At 43.4% G+C, this 21,040-nt stretch overlaps 1 protein-coding gene across 4 annotated transcripts in view; it reads right to left on the reverse strand.

Moving 5' to 3' along the window:
- CDK15 (cyclin dependent kinase 15) overlaps window positions 1–21,040 on the reverse strand; it is a 74,847-nt gene that overhangs the window by 13,562 nt on the left and 40,245 nt on the right. For 3 of the 4 annotated variants that reach the window (XM_057503688.1, XM_057503689.1, XM_057503687.1), the window contains 3 exons: window positions 20,529–20,592; window positions 6,875–6,923; window positions 2,444–2,583 (listed from right to left, as the gene is read on the reverse strand). In XM_057503688.1, the coding sequence (XP_057359671.1) occupies window positions 2,444–2,583; window positions 6,875–6,923; window positions 20,529–20,592 (253 nt within the window). The remainder of the gene's footprint in view (window positions 1–2,443; window positions 2,584–6,874; window positions 6,924–20,528; window positions 20,593–21,040) is intronic. The other variant, XR_008998207.1, reaches the window with a different exon arrangement.

Below are 21,040 nucleotides of genomic sequence, written 5' to 3' on the forward strand. Positions count from 1 at the left end.
CATCCTATCTGTCAGTCTGTTTCTGAACCCATTTCTGCACCCCTTCTCTCACGCACGCGCGCGCGCACACACACACACACACACCCAGTCTCGCACCCCCCTCCCTGTCTCTTGGCGTTGGCCCTTTCATCTTCTCCCTTGGGGATTTGAGATGTCGCTGCAGGAAGTGCTTGTCGGCCGAGGCAGCAGCAGAGCCCTGTGGCTTTGACAAACCTCATTTAATTGGGAGGAAGCCAGGAGAATTTGAAAGAACTGAAACATCCACGAAAGTCCTTTTATCAGGCATAATTTAAACTCTGCATGGAAAAACCCCTATATGTATAAAGAAAAGTCAACTTCCCTCCTGCTGCGAGCACTCCTCGTCTCCCCCCCCAGTGCAGGCAGGCTCCTGCAAGATTCCATCTTTTCATTTTTCTAAAAGTGTCAAAGTAGATTTGGCTCTGTGGCTGGGTGAACAGAGAAGGAATACAGATGGGCCTCTCTGTCACACCCGCACATGAGCATGAGCACACTCCCCCACCCCACCACCACACAAGCAGAGACACGCTGCAGAGCCCCTCTGTTGGTGCCTGTGCTTTGGACGGCCAGGCAGAATCAGACCCAAGCTTCTCACAACACATTGGTTGGACAGTGGCCATTTCTTCCTAATTATTCCTTGTCAGGCAAAAGCTGGTGCCCCCCAAAAAGGTCCCCAGTGGGTCTCAGTATGTAGACTAATAGATCCTGGGGGAGGGCCAGTAGGGAAATGGAGAGAGACAGTGTGAGTGTGTGTGTGTGTGTGTGTGTGTGTGTGCGCCCCCAGGTGTGTATACTTGCTGGAAGTGGTAGGTAGAGGTCTTGAGCCTGAGAGAAGGAAGCTAAGCAGGAGGATCTAGGGGCTCAGCCTGGGATGAGGGAATTGGGAATCGGGCGGGAAGTGGAGGGCAGAGGAGGACTAAGTCAGGGGTGAGGTAGCAGCATGGGAGTAAGAATTGTAGGTTGCCTAGAATGTCTTTTATTCCAGCCATAGCCAAACAATGACCCTCCCCTCCTTCCAAATTCCACTCCAGATTCACCTCCAGTCCAGTCCATCTCACTTGAGTTATTCTAGTTCTCCAAAGAATTGCCTTTAGCATACACATATTCCCTGAACATCTGCAGCTGATTATGCACAGACTTCAGCTGTTTAGATGTGATTTGTGCTAATGTGTGTATGAGGGTGCCCTGTTTCCTCTTCCTCACCCTCTTTTCCTCCCACTCCTTAGGACCCTTGAGGTCAACGACAAGTTTCTTTTTTTCTCCTCAATTTTTATGGCACTTAATGTGTTCTTGACACTTAAAGGCAACTTAATAAATACTGATAACTGACTCTTCTTAGAGGGTTAAGTAAGACATTAACCCGAGTTGTATGATTGTGGTTATTTTTGGAGATCCTAAATGACTCACTTTCATAATAAAATGCCTCAAGATGTCCCAAACAAAGAGCTTTGGACTGCTGCAGGACAATGTCCTGGAGACAGCGGGGCCATGTCTGCAAACCCTGCAGTCTTTGGTCAGACTGTGTGTCTAAACCTCCAGGGCAGCAGCTCCCGACCAGTCCCCACCCTCACCAGCCACATGCCCTCTGAATGCCCTCTTCTCTGACTGAGCCCCTAGACCTTCCTTGTTAGATTTCTTATCTCTGGCTTAGGGCTTCTAAAAAATGTCTTCAGTTGAATAGTGGATATTTGACAGAAACCCCACCTAAGAACAATCTGCCTAAACAGCTGGGCCCCAACCACACTGCCCATATCCTCCATCAGCCCTTCCTGCCACTCTGAGAAACATGAGGAGCGCTCCAGCCATGTGACTCCTCAGCGGATTTCAGATTGGAGGATGACTTCGGGCCCAGGCAGCAAAGCCCATCTCAGGGTAACTTGTACTTCCCGTGGGTGTCCAGCCTGGGAGGATGCCCCCACTGCCGCCCCGCATGCCACCTGGTACTTCCTTCGGCAGCATCAGATTACCCATCAGGACAGGCCCAGCTCTCCTCTCGTGATGTATCCCTGTTACCTATCATCTTACGCTCCATGCAAAGAGAGAAGGGGGTTGTTAGGAAGTTTGGTTCTGCTTCTCCAGGCAGATGCTAGCAAAAGCAAACAACTCAGAGGCAACTTTCACCTCATTCAATTTCTATGTGTAAGCATGTACATGTGAAATGCTGGGATCATTACAATGAGGTCTGTGACACCTCAACCCACCAGAGCTTTCCAGTTCCGGAGAATCTCATACAAAACTCAGGCAAGGTTGGGTCCCATCTTGCTTCTGCCAGGTAAACTGACATCTAAGCTCACTTCTGGTTGGTTGCAAAGTCTATGATTCTCCGGTGCTCAGAGAAAATGCTTAGACACAGAGACTTAAATGTGTACATGCATGCGTGTGCACACACACACGTGCTCACACACACACATAGTCCATCACTCACCATCAGGAAGTTGGTGCAGCTGAGATGGCAGGGCACTGAAGTAATTGTGGACCAGGGCTTCCTGAGCAGAGACACGGTCTCTAGGAAAGCCTTTCAGCATTTGGGAGGCGAGGTCTTCAGCTTCAGGAACCCTGCCCAACCTAGCAAAGTGGGAGAGAAAAAACAGAGTTTCTCCAGAGGCCTCCCTTCTGAAAAATTAAGGGGAAAGAAGAAAAGTAAAGAAAAAGAGATGACTAGAAGAGTGTCGCAAAAAGAATTTTTCTAGGATTAGTAAAGTTGATGGCAAGTGGAAATACAACCTCCGCACTGAAACTCTTACCTATCCTGTTACTGAGATGAAGGGAAAAATCTCAGCATTCTATCATTCAGTTCCCTTTCCCCCCACCATGTCTCCAGACATCATGGATACATAAAGGACCCACAATTATAATTATAGAAGCAAAAAATACATAACTAAGGATCCTTCTTTAGAGATACAGCAGCCCCCACCAAGCAGAAAAGCCTGACTGGAAATATGCTTCAAGGGCGGCAAGCATAGAACCCTCGAAGGGGAAGAGGAGGAGAGGGATACTGGAGGGTGAAGCATGGGTGGAAAACACCCTTATTTACAGCATTTCTGAAGCTCAGCCCTCAGGGTTATTATCTGAGAGGCTCTCTTGGGTCCCCCTGAGATGGAGCAAAGGAAGAGAGGTAATTGTTCAAATTACAGGGAGGACAAATCCTTAAGTTGACCTCCTATTGAATTATAAATTTGGAGATGAGCAGATGTATTAGCTGGGCAACTAGCATGTGTTAGTAGGTGGTTGGCTCTGGGAAGTACAAGCAAGACTCTGCCTTCTGGCAGTGAAGTCTAGTAGAGAAGTCAGACAATCAAATTATCATATAAATGCATAAGTATAGTTGTGAAGAAAAAGACCCAGATATCTGACTTAGAATGGGAGGAGCTGGTCAGGGAAGGCCTCCCTCAGGCGGTGGCATTTGCCTGAAAGGTAAGGAAGTAGGCCAGGGGAGGCTGAGGTGGGAGGGAGAAAAAAATGAATTTAAAGAGGGGAAGACAGGCCTGCTGGCTGGCCTGGGACAAAGAGGGTGTGAGGGGGCAGATATGAAGCTGGGGAGGGAGGGAGGGGCTGATCCTGCAGCCCTTGTGGGTCTTCATGGGTCCTATTTTCTTATAATGTTTGAAAGTCTTCGTTAATCTAGTGCCAATCATTTAAGTACACCCATGTCTAGAGCCAAAGACAGTTTACAAGTGGAAAGCCACGTGATGAAAAACCACAGAATCCAGGGGCATTTAACAACAGGACTGATATCCGACATTCAGAATTAAGTTTCATGGCCATGCAAATCCCCAACTAAGCAAAAATAGATGGGCCTATTTAATGTCAAATGTAAGTACCACCCTGATGCCCCTCCCCAGGGCCACGATGCAGGATTGCTGGAGTCTGGCCCAGAGTTCTAATTTGCCTAATTTTTGCATAAGATTTACATAAAACACTTTCAGGTATCTGATTCCCATGACAGCAAACTGTTTCTACAAACACATAGCTTTACCCTCAAACTCAGGAGTAATTGCCTCATAGACATATGACAGAGAAGAAATTTGCAAATCCCTGGCCCTTGCCAATTTCCAGGCTAGTCAGGGGAGAAGGGAACCCCAGCTGGAGGCCTGCTCATTAGCTTTTGGCCTGAAGAAGAGCTGGCACATATTTTCTCCATCCAGGGTCCCCTGCCCAAATAACAGTCTTCAGGGCCTGTGAAGCAGGGCTTTGAAGCAGGGAAGCTGGTACAAGTCACTGGAGCCTGGTGTTGCTCCAGCAGGCCTGCCTTTGCTGCCAGCGGCCTGGACAGTGGAAGGGCTTTCTCTGCAGTGCAAGGCTGGCCGCTGTTAGTTCATCTGGGGTCTTTGTCATTTTCTCCCAGATCCATAGGAAGATAAAAAGGGCAGGTACTGAGCAGACAATTCTATTTTCAATTTGTTTTTATTTTGGAGTAATTTTAGGCTGTAAGAAGAGATGTAGGAGTAATACAGAGAGTTATCTTCCACCAGCTTCCCCTAGTGCTAACATTTTACATAGCCATAGTAAATGTATCGAAGCTAAGCAATTAATATCGGTACAATACTATTAACTATGCTGCAGACTTTATTCAAATATCATCAGTTTTTTCAGTAAGGACATTTTGTTGTTGTTCCAGGAGAGTGGGTACTTTTTTAATGCTTCCACTTTAGGACAGGGTAAAGCAGACACCCGAACTAACAAATATATCCAACACTAGGAAGAAATGGCATCAAAGAAACTGTCCTATAATTTTCCAGTCAATCTAACAAGTGAGTGTGCCTTCACCAGGCTCCCGTGAATCAGGTCACCATCAAACCCCAGGCAGAGCTTTGCGGTGCTCTTACAGCCCGTGCAGGGGTCCTCTGCACTTTGCAGGCATCTTGTAGAAAAGCCAGAGACACCTTCGCTGTTCTTCACTCACCACATATTCAACCTGACTCAACTGACAGGGCCACAGAGACTTGTGTAGCTGATGATTCCTGGCCCCGCCACTTAGTTAGCTTGACGACTTTGGCCAAGTTACTTAACATCTTTGAGCTTCAGTTCCCTCCTCTTTGAAATGGGAATCAGATTTGTGAGGAATAAAAGCAGTAATACACACAGCACCCTGCTAGGCACGTAGGAAACATCACACTGAACTTTAGTCCTCTTTCAACAACAAAGCCATCCTCCAAGCCAAGGATTTTCTCATGTGATAATCTAGATCAGTGCTGTCCAACAGAACTCCAATGATCTCAAAGATATTCTTTTTCTGCCCTGTCCAATATGGTAGCCATGACCCCATGTAGCTATTGAGCCCTTGAAATGCAGCGAGTGCAATTGAGCACCTAAATTTTAAAGTTACTTTTAATTAATTTAAATTTAAATAGCCACATGTGGCTAGTGGCTATTGTATTAGACAGCACATCTCTAGACATTACTCCTTGCTTTGAGGATCTGAGCAAAGAGAAGCCAGATGTCTGAGCTAAGGCAAAGGTGTTGCTGGGAGCAAGGCAATGGGCAAGGGTGGTGGGTGTTGTGTGTGGTTGGAAAAGCCAGAGGGATATTCAGTGAATCCAAGTCCCCCTCGGCCTAGAAGGAAGGACTGGTAGGGTAGCAGCGGGGGACTTGGGGCACTTCCTTCTGCCGTGCGACAGGGTCGACAGCTGCAGCATAGTAGGTGGCTGTGGGAATCACCATGTATTTTGGGAGCCAGTAGTGAAATGGGAGAAAGCCACAGGGAGGCACGAAATTCTGAATATCTCTAGCCAGGGGTTAGGGAGCCTGACTGCACTGGCAAGAGAAAGTTTGCCTATCTTGAATGTAATGATGAACAGCAGTTCCCCTAACCTGTCTCCAGAATGGGGAGTTTCAGGTGATACAGAGCGCTTGAAAATCAGAGTGGAGTGTGTGGATGTCCTGAGGGGACCCATCCCTCCCAACAGGAGAGCCCTCAGCAGTCCATAGTGCTCTTTATTCAAATATCATCGGTTAGAGCTCTATCATCACAGTGCTCTGTCCCAACCTATTCTACTCTTTGTGCTCAGATAGCACTCTACATGGAGGCTTTTTAAGGCATGTGAACAGTTAAATATGGAAAAATCAAACAATCTGGTGGGGTTAAACCCTATTATACTTTCAGAGAAGAACAACATCCAGATGTTCAGTGAGGATCTTGTCCCCTTCTCCCCACCTGCGAGAGCATGTTTTCCTTTGACATTTGAGCTCATTTCCCCTGTCTCTGATGTTTTCCTCACTGCCCTTTTTGCCTCCTCACTGAAGCAAAAAGAACAGAGCCTCGGCTAATTACTCTCAGATCAAATAATACTGGTTATTGTAATTGGTCATTGTCCGAAAACACTGAGTTCTTCTTAGCCCTGAGGTTGCCTGGCACAGCTTAGTTAGCTAACTATTCCGGGAATGTCTCTATTATCTGTTTTACTTTGTAAAAGAAACTAGGGATTTGTTGAAAGCTGGTAATAAAAGTCTGCCCTGGTCTGAGCCGAGACTGCGTAGAAAGGGCCTGGGAAAGCATGACCTCCGTGAATCAAGTTGTCCCCCCTCCCCCAATAGCCACTCAATGATGTTATGTGGTTTCTCTGTGTTGGAGAATAATAAACCCACTAGGTTTTCTTACAGGCCAGCATTCCCTCATTCTCAGGGCCTTGGGCATGGTTGAGGGGCACAAACAATTTTAATGATCAATCTCACTGAAAGTAAAATGGTTCATAGAGAAAAATTCACAGACTCACAGGTGCCTGGCTGTCCCTGGGGATCTTCCTGGGCCTTAGGGCCCCCAAGTTAGGGTGCTCAGGATCTGAATGTTCAGGACTAAGGTCCAGGAAAATGTCCCTTCAACCTTGCTGAAACATAAGCTTTCCAAGGTGGTGCTCACCTGTTGCAGACGTTCTGAAGGGTCTGAGGCTTAGGCAGTGGGAACCATTCTGGAAAGCATACATAGACACATTAAAAAACAAAAACAACCCTAAAATTCTGTTGCCAAAAATATTAAAATATTAAAACCCCAAGTCCTCTTCTTGCCTAGGGGTAAGAGAAAATTCAGAAACTAAATGGTGTTTAAGGCCTCTTCTCACTCTGGATTTTTATCATTCTGTGGGGGTCACTGGTATGGGTTGAATTGTGTCTCCCCAAATTCATATGTCAAAGACCTAAAAATACCTCAGAATTCGACCTTAAATGGAAATAGGGTAGTTGCAGATATAATTAATTAATAGATGAAGTCATAAAGTAGGACCTAATCCAATATGGCTGGTGACCTTGTGAAAAGAGAAAATTTGGACACGGAAATAGACATGTATAAGGGAAGACTATGTGAAAAGACACAGGGAGAAGACGGCCATCCCCAAACCAAGGAAAAAGAAGACCTGGAACATATCCTTTCCTCAGAGCCCTTGGAAGGAACTATCCTGCAAATACCTCAATTTCAGATCCAGCCTCCAGAACTGTGAGACAATATATTTCTGTGGTTTAAGCCACCACCCGGTTAGTAGTACTTTGTTACAGCAGCCCTAGCTAACTAATACAGTCACAATATTCAGTAAAGTCAACAAATGTTTATTTAACATCTAGTATGTGCAGATCACATACCAAGTGCTAGGGAGAATACAAAAGAAGTAAAAAAAAAAGAAGAAAAAATCCTCCCCACACTTGCAGAGCTTAAAATTCATTTGAGAGAACAAAGTGTACCTTTGTACACACACACACACACACACACACACACACACACACACAAAGTCATGTGATGAATGATGGGGTAGAATCTCAAAGATTCAAAAGTGGTAAAAAGTAATGGGACTAATTAAATATGTCACTTCAAGTAAAAGAGGGAAGTGAATTCTGGCTTGAATAATCGAAATGGGTGATATTAAGATCGTAATTTTCCTTGGAGCACTCTGTAACATTTACATGTGAATACTTGTGTTTCTATTATCTTTGTATTTACACTATTTAACCCACATTAAAACCACCCTCAAAGGGGACAATTTCTCATTCATTCAAGATATACTAATTAAATGCTTACTCTATATTAGGGCGATAAGAGGAGTTACAGGGGATGTAATGTGATTCTCCATATCAAATCCTTCTATTTCCTACTCCAAACAGAAAAGAGTATTTCAACTCTCATTTAAAATGATGTTTCTGTGCTATACTTTTCATGGGCCTGAAATCTAATTGTTTAGTTTTTAAAAGACCTCCTGTCTCCTATAGGAATGGAAGACACCAGGACTATTTATTGAACAAAAAATTTAATCATAGTTGGGCTAAAAATGATTTTGATAGTACTGACATATGCATGTCTGTATGTGCACAGAAAAAGACCTGAAAGGCTGCTCACCTGAGAGTGGTAAGGGCTATAGGGGCTTACCCTTTTTCCTTCTATGCTTATTTTTTTAAACTTATTTTTATAAAAAAAGCACATACTATTTTGTAACTTCAAAAGTAAGTTCAATTAAAGTGGAACTTACAGTGTTAAGAGTTGTAGAGTGAAAGGAGTGTTCAAAGAAGATGATTTAAACTGTGTTTTCAAGGTCAGATGTAATCGAATGTGCACCAATCTGTTAGCATTTTATAGTCCCAGGTGGGCACTAAGGCAAGCACTTGTATATACAGGCTGTTTACGCTCTCTTCAGATGATTGTGCCTAAATTCAAATAACCAGTAAAGATAAGAATAGCTGGCATTGGTTTAGAATGTTTATTTCCAAACCACTTTCTGCTGCCTATTTACAGTTCTTACCTGGTCAAACAAAATTAAAATATTTCCTCATTTAGTCATACCCCAATTTACAATCAACCTAATGAAATCCATTTCAATGTTCCCCCATGTTTTGTTTTTCCTATCGTGAAGCTCTACGCACTGCAGTTTTTAGCCTTCAGTATTTTAATATTGTTTCTAACTTGAATTCATTTCATGGAATTAGCTGACTTAAGATTTGAACACTGAATCTAGGGTTTGAAACTGCTGCTCCATGTTCACTGAGGCCTTAAGGAAAATACTTTAATGATGGTCAGCCTGTTTCCTTAACCCAGATAAAGAGAGTGTATTTGCCTCACAAGGATGAAGTGATTCACTGAATTCATTGATCCAGTGAGAAGATGAATGCAAAGTGCCTGCCTCAGAGCATTAAACAAAATAAATCCTCCTTGATCTTCTTCTTCATCCTTTCAAAGTGATGGGCATTGTAAACTGTGTGAGGTTAGAACGCTGGACCTGGGTTTTGTATCCACACTGTGCCACTTACCAGCTGTGTAATCTGAGGGTTTTGTGTAACCTCACCGGCCCTCAGTTTTCCCATCTGCAGAAGAGAGATATTATAGTTCCTACCGCCTAGGGTTGGGAGAATTAGGATAGTAAGGATAATATAAGTATTTCATTACCCTGGGCCTCTTTTATTTCTGCTGCTCTCTTGTCTGATGTACCTAATTTTCTCTCTCCTCTCAGGCATTTCTGCCAACTTGCTCTCCTTGGAAACCCTCCATAATTTGCTTTCATTCTACTGAAACTCTAACATGCTCCATGCTTGAGTTCTTACAAGCCTGGCTTGATGTCTTTTGAGTTTTCAGTGTAGGCCAGAGGCATGTTCTCAGCTATGTGATGTAGTAACATGAATACAAGCCTGGGCTCAAATCTTCCTTTCTGCTGCTGCTGTGCTCTGGGATCTGGGAAAAATTACTTAACCTCTCTGGTTAAGTAACTCAGAAGTTTCCAAATTTGTAAAATGGGAATTCTTTTTCCAGTTACTTGGGAGAATCAGATAAGATTCAGCACTTGGTGTGCAGTTGGGGCTCACTATTAGTCCCGTTCCTTTTTCTTTTTCTTCTTCTGATTTTTACCTCTCATTTTGGAGAGGTAGCATGGCCTAACAGTGGTTCTCAAGCCAAGCTGTGAACTAGCATCAACCGGGAGAGTTCTGAACCAAAGGGGGGCCCTGGCTCACCCGACAGCATCTGACTCACGAGCCTGAGGAGGGCCCAGCATCGGTCCTGTGTTGTGCTGTTATTATTGTTTTCAGTGGTCTTCACGTCTCTAGTGTGGCACCAGCTGAGGCAGAGGGGGGCTGGCCGAGCAAGGGGGCAGGGTGGACCCCTCACCAGCAACTCACACACACTTCTGTCAGGCTCATCTCCTCAAGCAGGCTTGTTGTGGAAGTTCAATTAACCAATGCCTATAAAAATGGTGGAACGTAGGGTCTGATGCACACATAAATGTTTTTCAAGGATGTGAAAGAGGAAGCCTGACAAGGGAAAAATCAGTCCTTAATAAAATCTCCCAGCAAAGGATGACCTGTAAGAGTTGCCCAGGAGATAATGTTAATTTAACAACACTGAACTTGAAGTTCCATGACTTGCATAGACTGTGCCCGACTCTCTTCCCACATCGATTTCTTAGCTACATCAGCTGAGGTAGAGGAACGGATGCGTCCAGGACACCATCAGGTTGCTGTTATGAAGCAAAGCCAGGGCCCAAAGCCCTTCTGTGGCCTGCCCTCCCGCTCTCATGCAGGTAACCTGATGCTGAATGACCCTGCCTCTTTTCCATTGATTTTTCCCAGTAGTTAAGCTGCAAGCAATCAATGAAAGCATGAGCCACAGGCAGATAGGCATTTTTACACAGCACTGTTTCAAGAGCAGTCTTTTTCTCCGGCTTTAGTACCCTCTAAAATAATATGTTTCTAAGAAGCTAAATTCCAAAGGGGATGTAAATCTTTAGACCAGACTTTTCTCCATCTTCTCCATCTGCAGTTCTTTTAAGAGTTCTCATTTGAGTTCAATTGGAATTAGAGGCAGGGAAAGCAAAGCGAATCGTGAAAGGAAACTTAAGAAGCTGAACATTTCGATTTCCTAATATTTGAGTAAGACCCAAATGAAGGCAGAACTGTTGCTACTATAGTAAAATAATGCATTCTTTCATAAATGCTAAGAAAGCTCATTTCACAGCTGATTCAAGTCAACAGAGATTTGTTGGCTGATTGATACATCACCAGGACCATTTTGAGTCTTAGCTCAAGATAAAACATTTTCTATTTACTATGGTCTTACCACAATCACCCTAAGGTTATCTTATAGTGGGTCCACTGAACTACACCTCTGGAATTTCCTGAATACAATGCATTCTTGAGATACCATATATTTAAATAGTTGATAATGTTGTTAGCCTTATTTCACTATCTCAGGCAGTAACTTTAAAACTTCATTGCAAAAATCTGTGGCTCTCCTCCTACCTCCGCCACACTCCCACCCCAAATGCACACACTCACACCCCCATAGCTGCTTGCTTCCTGAGCCTTTGGCTCAAGGAGTCTAAAACTGGCTCTTCTTGTGCTTTGCACTTTACCAGGCTTTAGACTCCTGTCTGGGTGTCATCATCAGGAGGCTAAATAAAGTAGGAGGTGCCCATGGGCCGCACTCCCTGGCACTGGAGCCTAGCTCTCCAACGCATCTTTGTAACTTACCACTTTTCTAATCCTGCATCAAAACTTCCTTTGGGTTTAAGAAATTATTCCATCTTCGGAAGCTTGTTCTTAAAGTAATGGTCTCTGTAGAGGAAGGGGAGGCCAGGCCTTACTCCTGGTGAGTGGAGAGAGTGAAGGGAGAGGTCATAATCAGGAGCCTCCCATCCCCCAGGGGCAGCATGGTGCCTAATATCTGTCCACCCCCACAAATGATGTTGAGCTATAACTTGATCAGATCATTGGGTGTTTATGGGACTTAATGATGCATCATTTGACCACTCCCCTGCAGTCTCTACAAATGTTTAAAGGCTACCACATTTGCTCAGCACTGGGAATACACAAACATGGTATTAGCTTATGATCCTATGATTTCCATGGTATTATGATCAGTATTATCTTCTGGTCCTCTCCAGCCCAATGGCTTTTCTTTCTCAGCTTCCCAAGACCTCTTTCCCTCTGCCTGACCCTTTAGTACTGGTTCCCCAGGGCTCTCTCATAGTGTTCTATTGAACACTCTCCCTCAGGCAATTAAATTCACACCTGGGGCTTTAAATACCACTTACATCAGATGACTTCCAATTTTTGTATTTCTTGATTGAATACTTGTAATCACAAGCTTGTATTTCCTTTTTTTCTTTCTCTTTTTCTATTAATGTATAGTTGATATACTATATTAATTAGTTTCAGGTGAACAACATAATGATTCAATAGTGGCCCACATTATTAAGTGCTCACCCTAGTAAGTGTGGTTCCAAAGCACAGCCTTATATTTTGAAATGTTTTTCAGTTATCTCCTTTTGGTAGTCCTGCAGATACCTTAACCTCAAAACATTCAAACCTTATACTCTAATTACTTTCCCCACAAACCTGTCCCTCCTCCTTTTTCTTTCCTATGCCAGAAAATGGTGCTATCATTTCCTCACCCTCTGGAAATAGGTTTCTCCTTCACAATACAAGTCCAATCAGTTACAACCTTCCCTTGATTCTACCTCCTAGATGCCTTTTAGATTTGTTGCCTCCATTCCCTATCCATCGCCACTGCTCTAGTTGAGACTTCTCTTTGTCTTCCACAATCAAGAGCATTGTCACATTGCTTCTGGTCTCAACCACTGCCAGTTTAATTCTGCATATGGTCTTGTAAGCAATTTGTAAATTTAAATCCTGCTACATCACTTCCCTGCCACAAATCATCCAATGCCTTCTCTTTGTTTATCGTTGAAGTCCAAATCTTTAGGATGATTACAAAGCACCTCTGGTCTCCTTCTGGTCCCTGTCTACCCTTTTAGGTTAATCTCCAGCAAAATCCCACCACCAAGCCAACACTTAAGCTTCCTTGAGCAATTTACCTGCTTGCTATAGTACTAAATATACCCGCTTTTCGCATCCTCTGTATCACATTCCTTTGTCTGAAATGTCCTTACGCTCTTGCTCACCTGGAAAAAGTCCACTTAGTCATCTTTGAGACCAAGTCCTTACATTTCCCAGACTAAGGAAGCCTATTTCCTAGTGTTCCTAGAGGTACCCAGGGGATGCTGTTATAATAATACTTTTCACATTGTATTGTTTATTTTTTCCCCTCTAGACTATATACCTTGAAGACAGGTATCAGTGCTTTATTTATTCTTGATTCTCCCAGTTCCTGGCACCCAGCATTCAATAAATATTTGTTGAATGAGCAAAAAATTGGTAATTTTGTGAAAAATAAAAATGAAATAAATTTACTAAGCCTTATTCTTAAAATGGAAAAGTAACTCAAGAAAGCCCACTTGCACACATATCCTGCTCGATGTCTAACAGAAATGGATAGAACAGGGCACTGGCCATGAGGGTGGGGAAGGAGCCTCTGGTTTAAGCCAGTTCTGTGATATTTAGAATGTTATGGCTCCTTTTCTTGAACTGGGAAGAAACATGGCAAAAAAAATTTTTTTAATTAAATTAAATTAAAGAATTTTTTTTACCTGTTTTCATTCATTTGCAATTTTTCCTAATCTTAACTGCTTTAGGATCATCTAATCACCCTCAAAAAAACTAGTAATTGCCACCAAATAAATTAAAGATAAGAAAACTAAAAATAAATTGTAGAAAGTAGGAAAAACTATTAATGAAGATCAAAGTGGGCTGTGTATCTAAATGAATTTCACTGACTGATTTGGGGGATGCGTTAATAAAGACGTTACTAGTAACTCCTCAGGAGCTTTCTGCAGCCTTGCAGAAGTGCGACAGTAATGAGCCCACTCAGGGTTCATAGATTCGGTGAACGCTGGTAGCTTCGTAAGCTGTAAAGTAAGGGAGGGCTGGTGGAGTCCCAGGGTAGAGACGCCACTCATATTACATTCCAGAAACATGTTGCCAGGCTTACAGATTCTAAAATCAAGTCTAGGTGGATGGACATAATCATTTGGAAACAGACTTAGAAAGGGTTATTAGCTGATCCCCAGTCTCGGGCATTATTTTAATTGTTAAATCATCATATTTGCCCTCTAATAGTGGAAGGTAAAGTGGAATACTGCCATGAGCACCACCTTGGAGTCCAACAGGTTCTGGGTCACCCTTTCCTGGCTAGGTGACTCTGGGCAAGACACCTCCCTAAGCCTCTCCTCTCTCATTTATCAAGTAGGGATGATAACATTGCATCTATTGATAGGGCTCCTGTGGATCAAAGTAAAATCATGTATGTAAATGCCTACCTCACAGTTAGTGCTCAGTAAACAGTAGTTATTATTATTCGGTAATAAGGTTAATAACTTACATGTACTTTCTGGGCATAGCACACAGGACAAGGATTGTTAGAGTCCCAGAGCATGCAATTGGCACTAGAACCCAGGAACTCCTGGCCACTAATTTCATTTCACAAATATTTATTGACAATTATGCACCATTTACAGGGCATGTGTAATACACTAGAAATATAAGACATTGTCAAGTTTGCTCTGCAGAGAACTTCAGCCCTCTTTCCACCATACCATGCTTTGGGGCGAAATCAACAGTGACAGCACTAATGCCTCTGTGATCTAGTAGCGCTTCCCAGATACCCATTATGAAGCGTGCCGAAAATAAGCATTCTCCCATATCCACAGTGGGCAGGCATCTCACGGCAGTTCAAGTAAGGGGAGCAGAGTGGAGCCTTCACCAGAAAGGGCAGCCTTAACAGCTCAAACTGACTTAGGTAGAAGTTTGAAAACTGAGGGTCAGCTTTTAGGGAGTGTGAATTCAGGTAAAGTTTAGGCCCAAGCAAGCAAAAACAGAAGTCAGTTCTGGCGCTCAGAGGGATGCTTGACAGCTAGAGCAAAGCCAAGAATCCTCAAGCACATTGTGTCTGAGCCCTGGCACCTTCACCGGGCAGCTGAGTGAACATTCACGCTGTGTAAAACAGAATGGGAACTGACTTTCATTGAGCACCTACAAGTTAGGCACCATGGAAGGTGACATTCAATAATTACATTTATTTCTCAGAGCTGTCCTGCAAAATGAGACAGAGGGGCACAACATGGTCCATGCAAGGAGAACACAGTTGGGATGCGAATGACCCATCGTCATCTGGGCACTACCTCCATGTGGACCTGGGATAAAGCCTGTTTCCTCCTGTGTAAAATTGTGCCCCTCCCACCAGCATGGACCCTGGTACAATTGCGTACATCCTATGACTGGCACATAGGTAACACTTTTTAAATGATTGTTCCTGTTTTGCAGATTAGGGAACTTGGAAATCAGTATTTCCTCAAAGTGCCCCAGGCAGTACAACGTGGAGTTTGGACTTGCCATTCCATGAGGAGCTGATGATTTAAAACTTTTCTTATTAGTATCTTTCCCCTTAGTTCAGCCCTTTGAATAACTCCCTCAGCTAACAGCTCACATGACAGAGCCGATGCTGATGCACATCTTACACCGTGTTCACAGCAAATACAGACACGCTCAGAACTCCTTTGAGCCCAAAGCCTGGTAGCTCTTTACCAGTCCGACAGGGACAAGGATCGTTTGGGGTTATAATCGTCACCTGTCCCACAGTGGTGTCAGACGAAGGGGAGCTCTCACACTGGATTTCAGGTCAAAATAAAACATTCCAGGAGTAAGGCTACATAGCTAGGATATAATGCCGTCAGATGTCAGTACTCTGTCCCTGTTATTTCTTGCTTCCACCTGGTGGTCAAAGGCTGAAAAAGCAGGCGAACTGAAACTAACTGGGCGTCAGCAGGGTCCCTCTGCCTATGTTTTATAGTACGTCTGATTCTGGGTTCCTGCAGGGCTTTCAGGATTGCTTTCCTGCCTTTTGATTTTCACTAAGTTCCTCCAGTGGAAAAATCTTTCCATGTGCAGTGTTGTTTTTCTGGGGCTGAAAGCCCCAGGATAATCCCGGATGCCTCCCTGCAGTTGAGCTCATGTCACAGATCAGGCATGATTTTCAGCAGATATTTCTTTAAAAGTTTGGAGGCCTCTGTGGACTCCAGTCCCTTCTCAATGGGAACAAGCATCAAAGAGACAGGAGTAAAATGCTTTGCACGCACTTCAGGAACTAATTGCCAATTTGGCAAATGCATTGACTAATGTCATGCACTGTTATTTCTAAATCCTCTCCTGTCCTTGACCCCCAGTATCTAGATGTAAACTTGGAACCATTAGCGGAGAAGGATAAAGTCTTCTGGTGCCTCGAATGGAATTGAGAGGGATTTAAACTCAGTGCTTTTGAGTGTGGTGAAATGAACCCAGCAGTACATTAATGCTGGGATTTGAGCTCACACAGCATGAGGGCTTTCACAAACCGTGTTTAAGGAAGCAAACAGCTAGGACAGACCCTTTCAGTGGAGCAAACGGAGTCGGATTAAACAATCAGTGGCACATTAAAAACCACAACTGGGCTGCAATCATGTGGGCAGAAAAAGAAGTTTTTCTTTATCACAGGATCTTTGCATCTAATGAGATGGTGACTGGACAACCTCCAGAGGAGTCAGGCCTCCGTTTACTTTAGCTGAGAAATGTCTAAATATTTGGTTGATTCTCTTAAAAGCTTTACATGATTCTGTAGCAAACTGGTCTCAAAGGTATGATCTTATTAGCTCTATATTGCCATTGGAAAATCTATTTGAAGGGAATTTGGAAAAGAAAAGTCAAAAGATATTACCACTGAAAGTACAAATGTTAACTTGTTTTTTCCCTCTCAAAATTAAGTATGTTTCAAGTCATCCAAATGCTTAGTTTAGGACCAACACCTTGCAGTCAATACTTCTCTTCATTGATTCTAAATGGTTCTCTACTTCTTTTATATGCTTTATTCCTATTGGTTCCAGTTGGACCCGAAGGGTGTGAGCTCAAAAGGGAAGGACTCTTGAGTGCATTTTCTTGGAGGCAGGAGAGAAAGCTAAGAGGGCTGAGGGAATTTGTAAAAATGTCTACAAGCGTCTGTCCTTTAAATGCACACCACTGCGTTGTATTAGCAGATTTTAGCCAAGATCACTATCCTGTTTCCTTCAAGTTTCTAGGATCCTCTCTCCCACAAACCCAGGACATCCCAGGTAAGGCATCAGCTGGGGCTGTAAACCTTTTTGGATTTTGTCATAGTGGAATCCCGTCCAGCATGCCATTCTTTATGATTGCTTCCTGTGGACTCTTACTAAAGATCACCAAAACGTCTCCCCTCCCCCACTGCTGGAGGCCAGCACAGCCCCAGTTCACGCTAGTTTGATTAATGTGTCTTGGCTAATTGTGTGAAAGATGGCAGGCCTTTAGCAAGTGTGACCAGTTTATTGTTCAGCCAATCACAGGCATCTCAGTTAGCTTGTGAAAAGGGGGTGTGTTGCCAGGGGAGGGTGAGCGTTCTGGCGGCTGAGTCAAAGGAGGAGCATTTTGGGGGGTCACAGAGCAACACCCACTTCTTTGAGGGGATGTTACTATGCTCTACTAAACCTGTAAAACTCTTACTCAAAGCACTTTTTTTCTCCTCCCTCGTTTTTTCAAGGAGATATTTTTTCCCATGGTGCAACCAGGCAGGCCACTGGCTGCTCCACAGATGGAGTTCACGTTCCAGGGTTTTTAATATTTCACTTTTATATTCCTGTTAGGGAAAGATCTGCTGAGAGCCTGGGAACCTGTGCTCGTCGGAGCCCCTCACTGACACGGGGAGATAGTGCTCTGAAAGCTATCCCAGGAGAAAAGATGAAACAAAAAAGCCTACTTTAAAGTCTACTTCTCAATCTGCCCACATCAAAATAAGACAACTGGCCCTTTGAAGTGGAGGACACAGAGTTCTCAGCCAGCTTGCTTAAAATGGGAGTGAAAGGAAGGAAGGAAAGCAGGAAGGAAGGAAAGGAGGAAGGGAGGGAGGGAGAAAAGAAAAGAAAGAAAGGCAGGCCAGTGTCTAAAATTATACACCTCTCTTCCCTTGCCCAGATTTAATCAGGCACAAGCGTCTGAATTTATGGCTAGAATACCTTCAACCCTGCTCATCGGCATCCCAAGAAAACAGGTAACTAGTCGGAGGAACTTGTCCAGCTGGGTCTACACAAGATGTTGTGTTTTTTTTGTTTTTTGTTTTAAACCTGTACAAACAGAAACTGTTGTCCTCCTAGACATGGTGCAGACAAGCTCTGGGAAGGGCAGAGTGGGCCTAGATGGACACTGGATGGTTCTCCCAAGTTCTGAGTTGTCCGGCTGCCTCAAAATTGCTGTATGACTGAATTCAAAGTTTGGGGGCCCTTACTACTACTTAGAATGAAAAGGAAAGGAATGGGAATTTCATCCAGAATGATGTTAACAGTACTCCTTTATGACACTTTTTTGGCCCCTATCTCCTCTTCTGTTCCCTGAATTATTGGAACTCAAGTGTGTGGAAGCAGTGCAGCAGCTTGGGGATGGGGTTCCCGGGGAGGTGGCTCACAGGGGCTTCCTGATTCACATACAGGTGTTCCTGGAACACAGATGTGGATGGCCTATTTATTTATTTATTCAGATGGCCTTTTAAAAATAGTCTTTATGATTAAGCTACCAAAGTACTAACCCATGTCCAAGATACACTGGACTTTCAAGATTTACAAATGCAAAGTTAGACACCTAAGGTTAAAACGCCCTTCCTTTCATATACTCAGCCTGGCCCACACCTACACACTGCCCAAGCCATCCAAGCAAGGCTCACAAATGAGACTCTCTCCACCCCATCTAATGAGGAGGACTGGTGAGAGAGTGGGATGAATGAATACAAATCCACGCTCTTAGAGACTCCAGAGTACACCATACCATCTGTGCAGACCCAGCACATAACATAGCACCTGGAAGATGGTAGGTGCTCAAAAATTGTTGACTTATTTGAATTAAATTGATTTCTCACTAGAAAAACAATACAAACTGTGAATCCTGTTGATGTTAGGCCTGGAGAATTCTCTTCATAAATAAAAAATTGCACATTACTTTGAAGCAACAGCAAAATGAGAAATGCAACATATTTCTCACTGTTTTATTGGAACCCAGTTATCTTATTTAGTACACATCTGGCAGGGAAGCATTCTGGACAAGTTTCTATCATGATTGTTCTCACCATGGCATTCTATATGATCACTGTTTATTTGCCTGAACCAACCTGAAACCCAAATGTTTGAAGTTTGGGAGGACAGTATACGCTCACCAGGGCAGCTTCGTTTTGACATCATCCAAATTGTCTTCTATAACCATCTGTGACCCTGAACTTCTGCTTGCAACCATGTTACAAAGCTGAGAGGCCTCAATTTCTTCTGGAGAGAATGGGTAGGAAGAGGTATAGGTAGGGTTGGAAAAGATGAGAACGAGGCTCTCCTAGAAGCCATGACAACTGGAAATAGGACCTATTGTAGACTGGACCATGGGCTCTTCAAGAAGCAGGGTTTTTTCCCCTATCTCAGGCTAAAGGGAAAGGCACCATTCCATGCCCTGTGGCCACAAAGTGGCATTTTTCTCAGGTGCCAAACTTGAACAAAATAGAAATGGTGAACCTTTTGGCCATTTAGCAATGCATATGGTCATTTACAAAGCAGCAGAAATGACATTACAGTTAGTCTTTAGCTTGCTGTAAGGTTTCCATAGTCCTGGTCAGTTCAAGCTGCCTGATCCTTATGTAGAGCTGCTTGAGCAAAAGTATTAGAATCAAGAGAAAAGAAAAAGTATCCCCAGCCTCCTGTGTCTTTTGTTTCCTTTAATTGCCCTTTTAATTTCCCTACAATTTCTTCCTCTCATGAAACCCTTCCAGAATAATCTCAGACCAAAGTTCGTAATGACAACAATTGAGAGAAAATCTATTTTTAGTAATGAGATCATTTAAGAATATAAAGACTAGAAAATCTGACTTGGGCCATATTCACCCTAATTTTGTTCTTCTTGTACATAGCTACCTCCCCTTAAATTCTGCCAGCAAGAGTCCAGCTTTGCTTCTCTAGCCTCTGATACAGCCTTTCATCCTGTACTTCATTGCCTGTCTTCTCCCTTCTGTCTCAATGTCCTTGAAGTGACTAATCAGTTCTGTCTAACATGGCCTTGGGACCATTTTGCAAAGACTTTCCCCTTGGGCACTATTTCCAACACTTCCAGATCCACCCCTAGGAGCCAGTCTTGGAGGACCAACTGTGTGACAGAAAATGGCCAAGTGTTAGGTCTAGAGATAACAGGTACTGTTTTGTATAATCTAGAGACATCACACCTAGACTGTCCTATGCCTAGTGAGCCTCTACTTCTCCTCTGTTGCATTAGCTTTCTTTTTTTACTTTATGAGGTACGAGAGTTTAGCAAATAAAGTCAACAATAGTCATGGGGCTCAAAATTGAGATCACCTTTTGAGTTGCTCTTTTGAGCCACTGTGTATTTCGAAATGAATGTAGAACCCACAGTAACAGTCATTTCAAGTTCTTATTCAGCTTCCTACTTGTGTTTTATAGAATTGGAGAACTGACCTAACCTCAGCTACTATTTCAGTATCCTTGTAAAACGATTAGTCAAGGAATATACAAATCTAAAAATTCATCTAGACCTATCTTCACTGTTAACAATAAAAGGACACTGTTTGTGTGGACAATACTCTCACATTGCTAATTCTCAAATCATTCAGAAGCTCAAATCAATATTACCTGGATTGTAATTAGGTAGCTGGGAAACTCCAGGCCAGGTATCCTCTGTAGGGACTCCCAACACCTATACAAAGCCAAAGACAAAGGTGAAGGGGGAGACATGGACAGGTTAGGCAAGAAGAGGGAAAAAATTGCTATACATCCCATTATGCCAGCTGATACACACAAGAAAGAAACTTTATTGTAGTTTCTTGGGCAAAACTATAGTGTATTCGTATGGTTCTGTGATGGTTAATTTTATGTGTCTACTGGACTAAGGGAGGCCCAGATAGCTGATAAAACATTATTTCTGGGAGTCTCTGTGAGGGTGTTTCTGGAAGAGATTAGCATTTGAATCAGTAGACTGAGTAAAGAAATCCACCCTCACCAATGTGGGCAGGTATCATCCAACAGGTTGAGAGCCCCAACAGAACACAAAGGCAGAGGAAGGGCAAATTCTCTCTCTCTACTGGAGCTTGGACATCCATCTTCTGCTTTTGAACATCAGAGCCTCCAGCTGAATTATACCACCA

Source organism: Manis pentadactyla, chromosome 6 (assembly GCF_030020395.1).
Source record: "Manis pentadactyla isolate mManPen7 chromosome 6, mManPen7.hap1, whole genome shotgun sequence".
NCBI lineage: Eukaryota > Metazoa > Chordata > Mammalia > Pholidota > Manidae > Manis > Manis pentadactyla.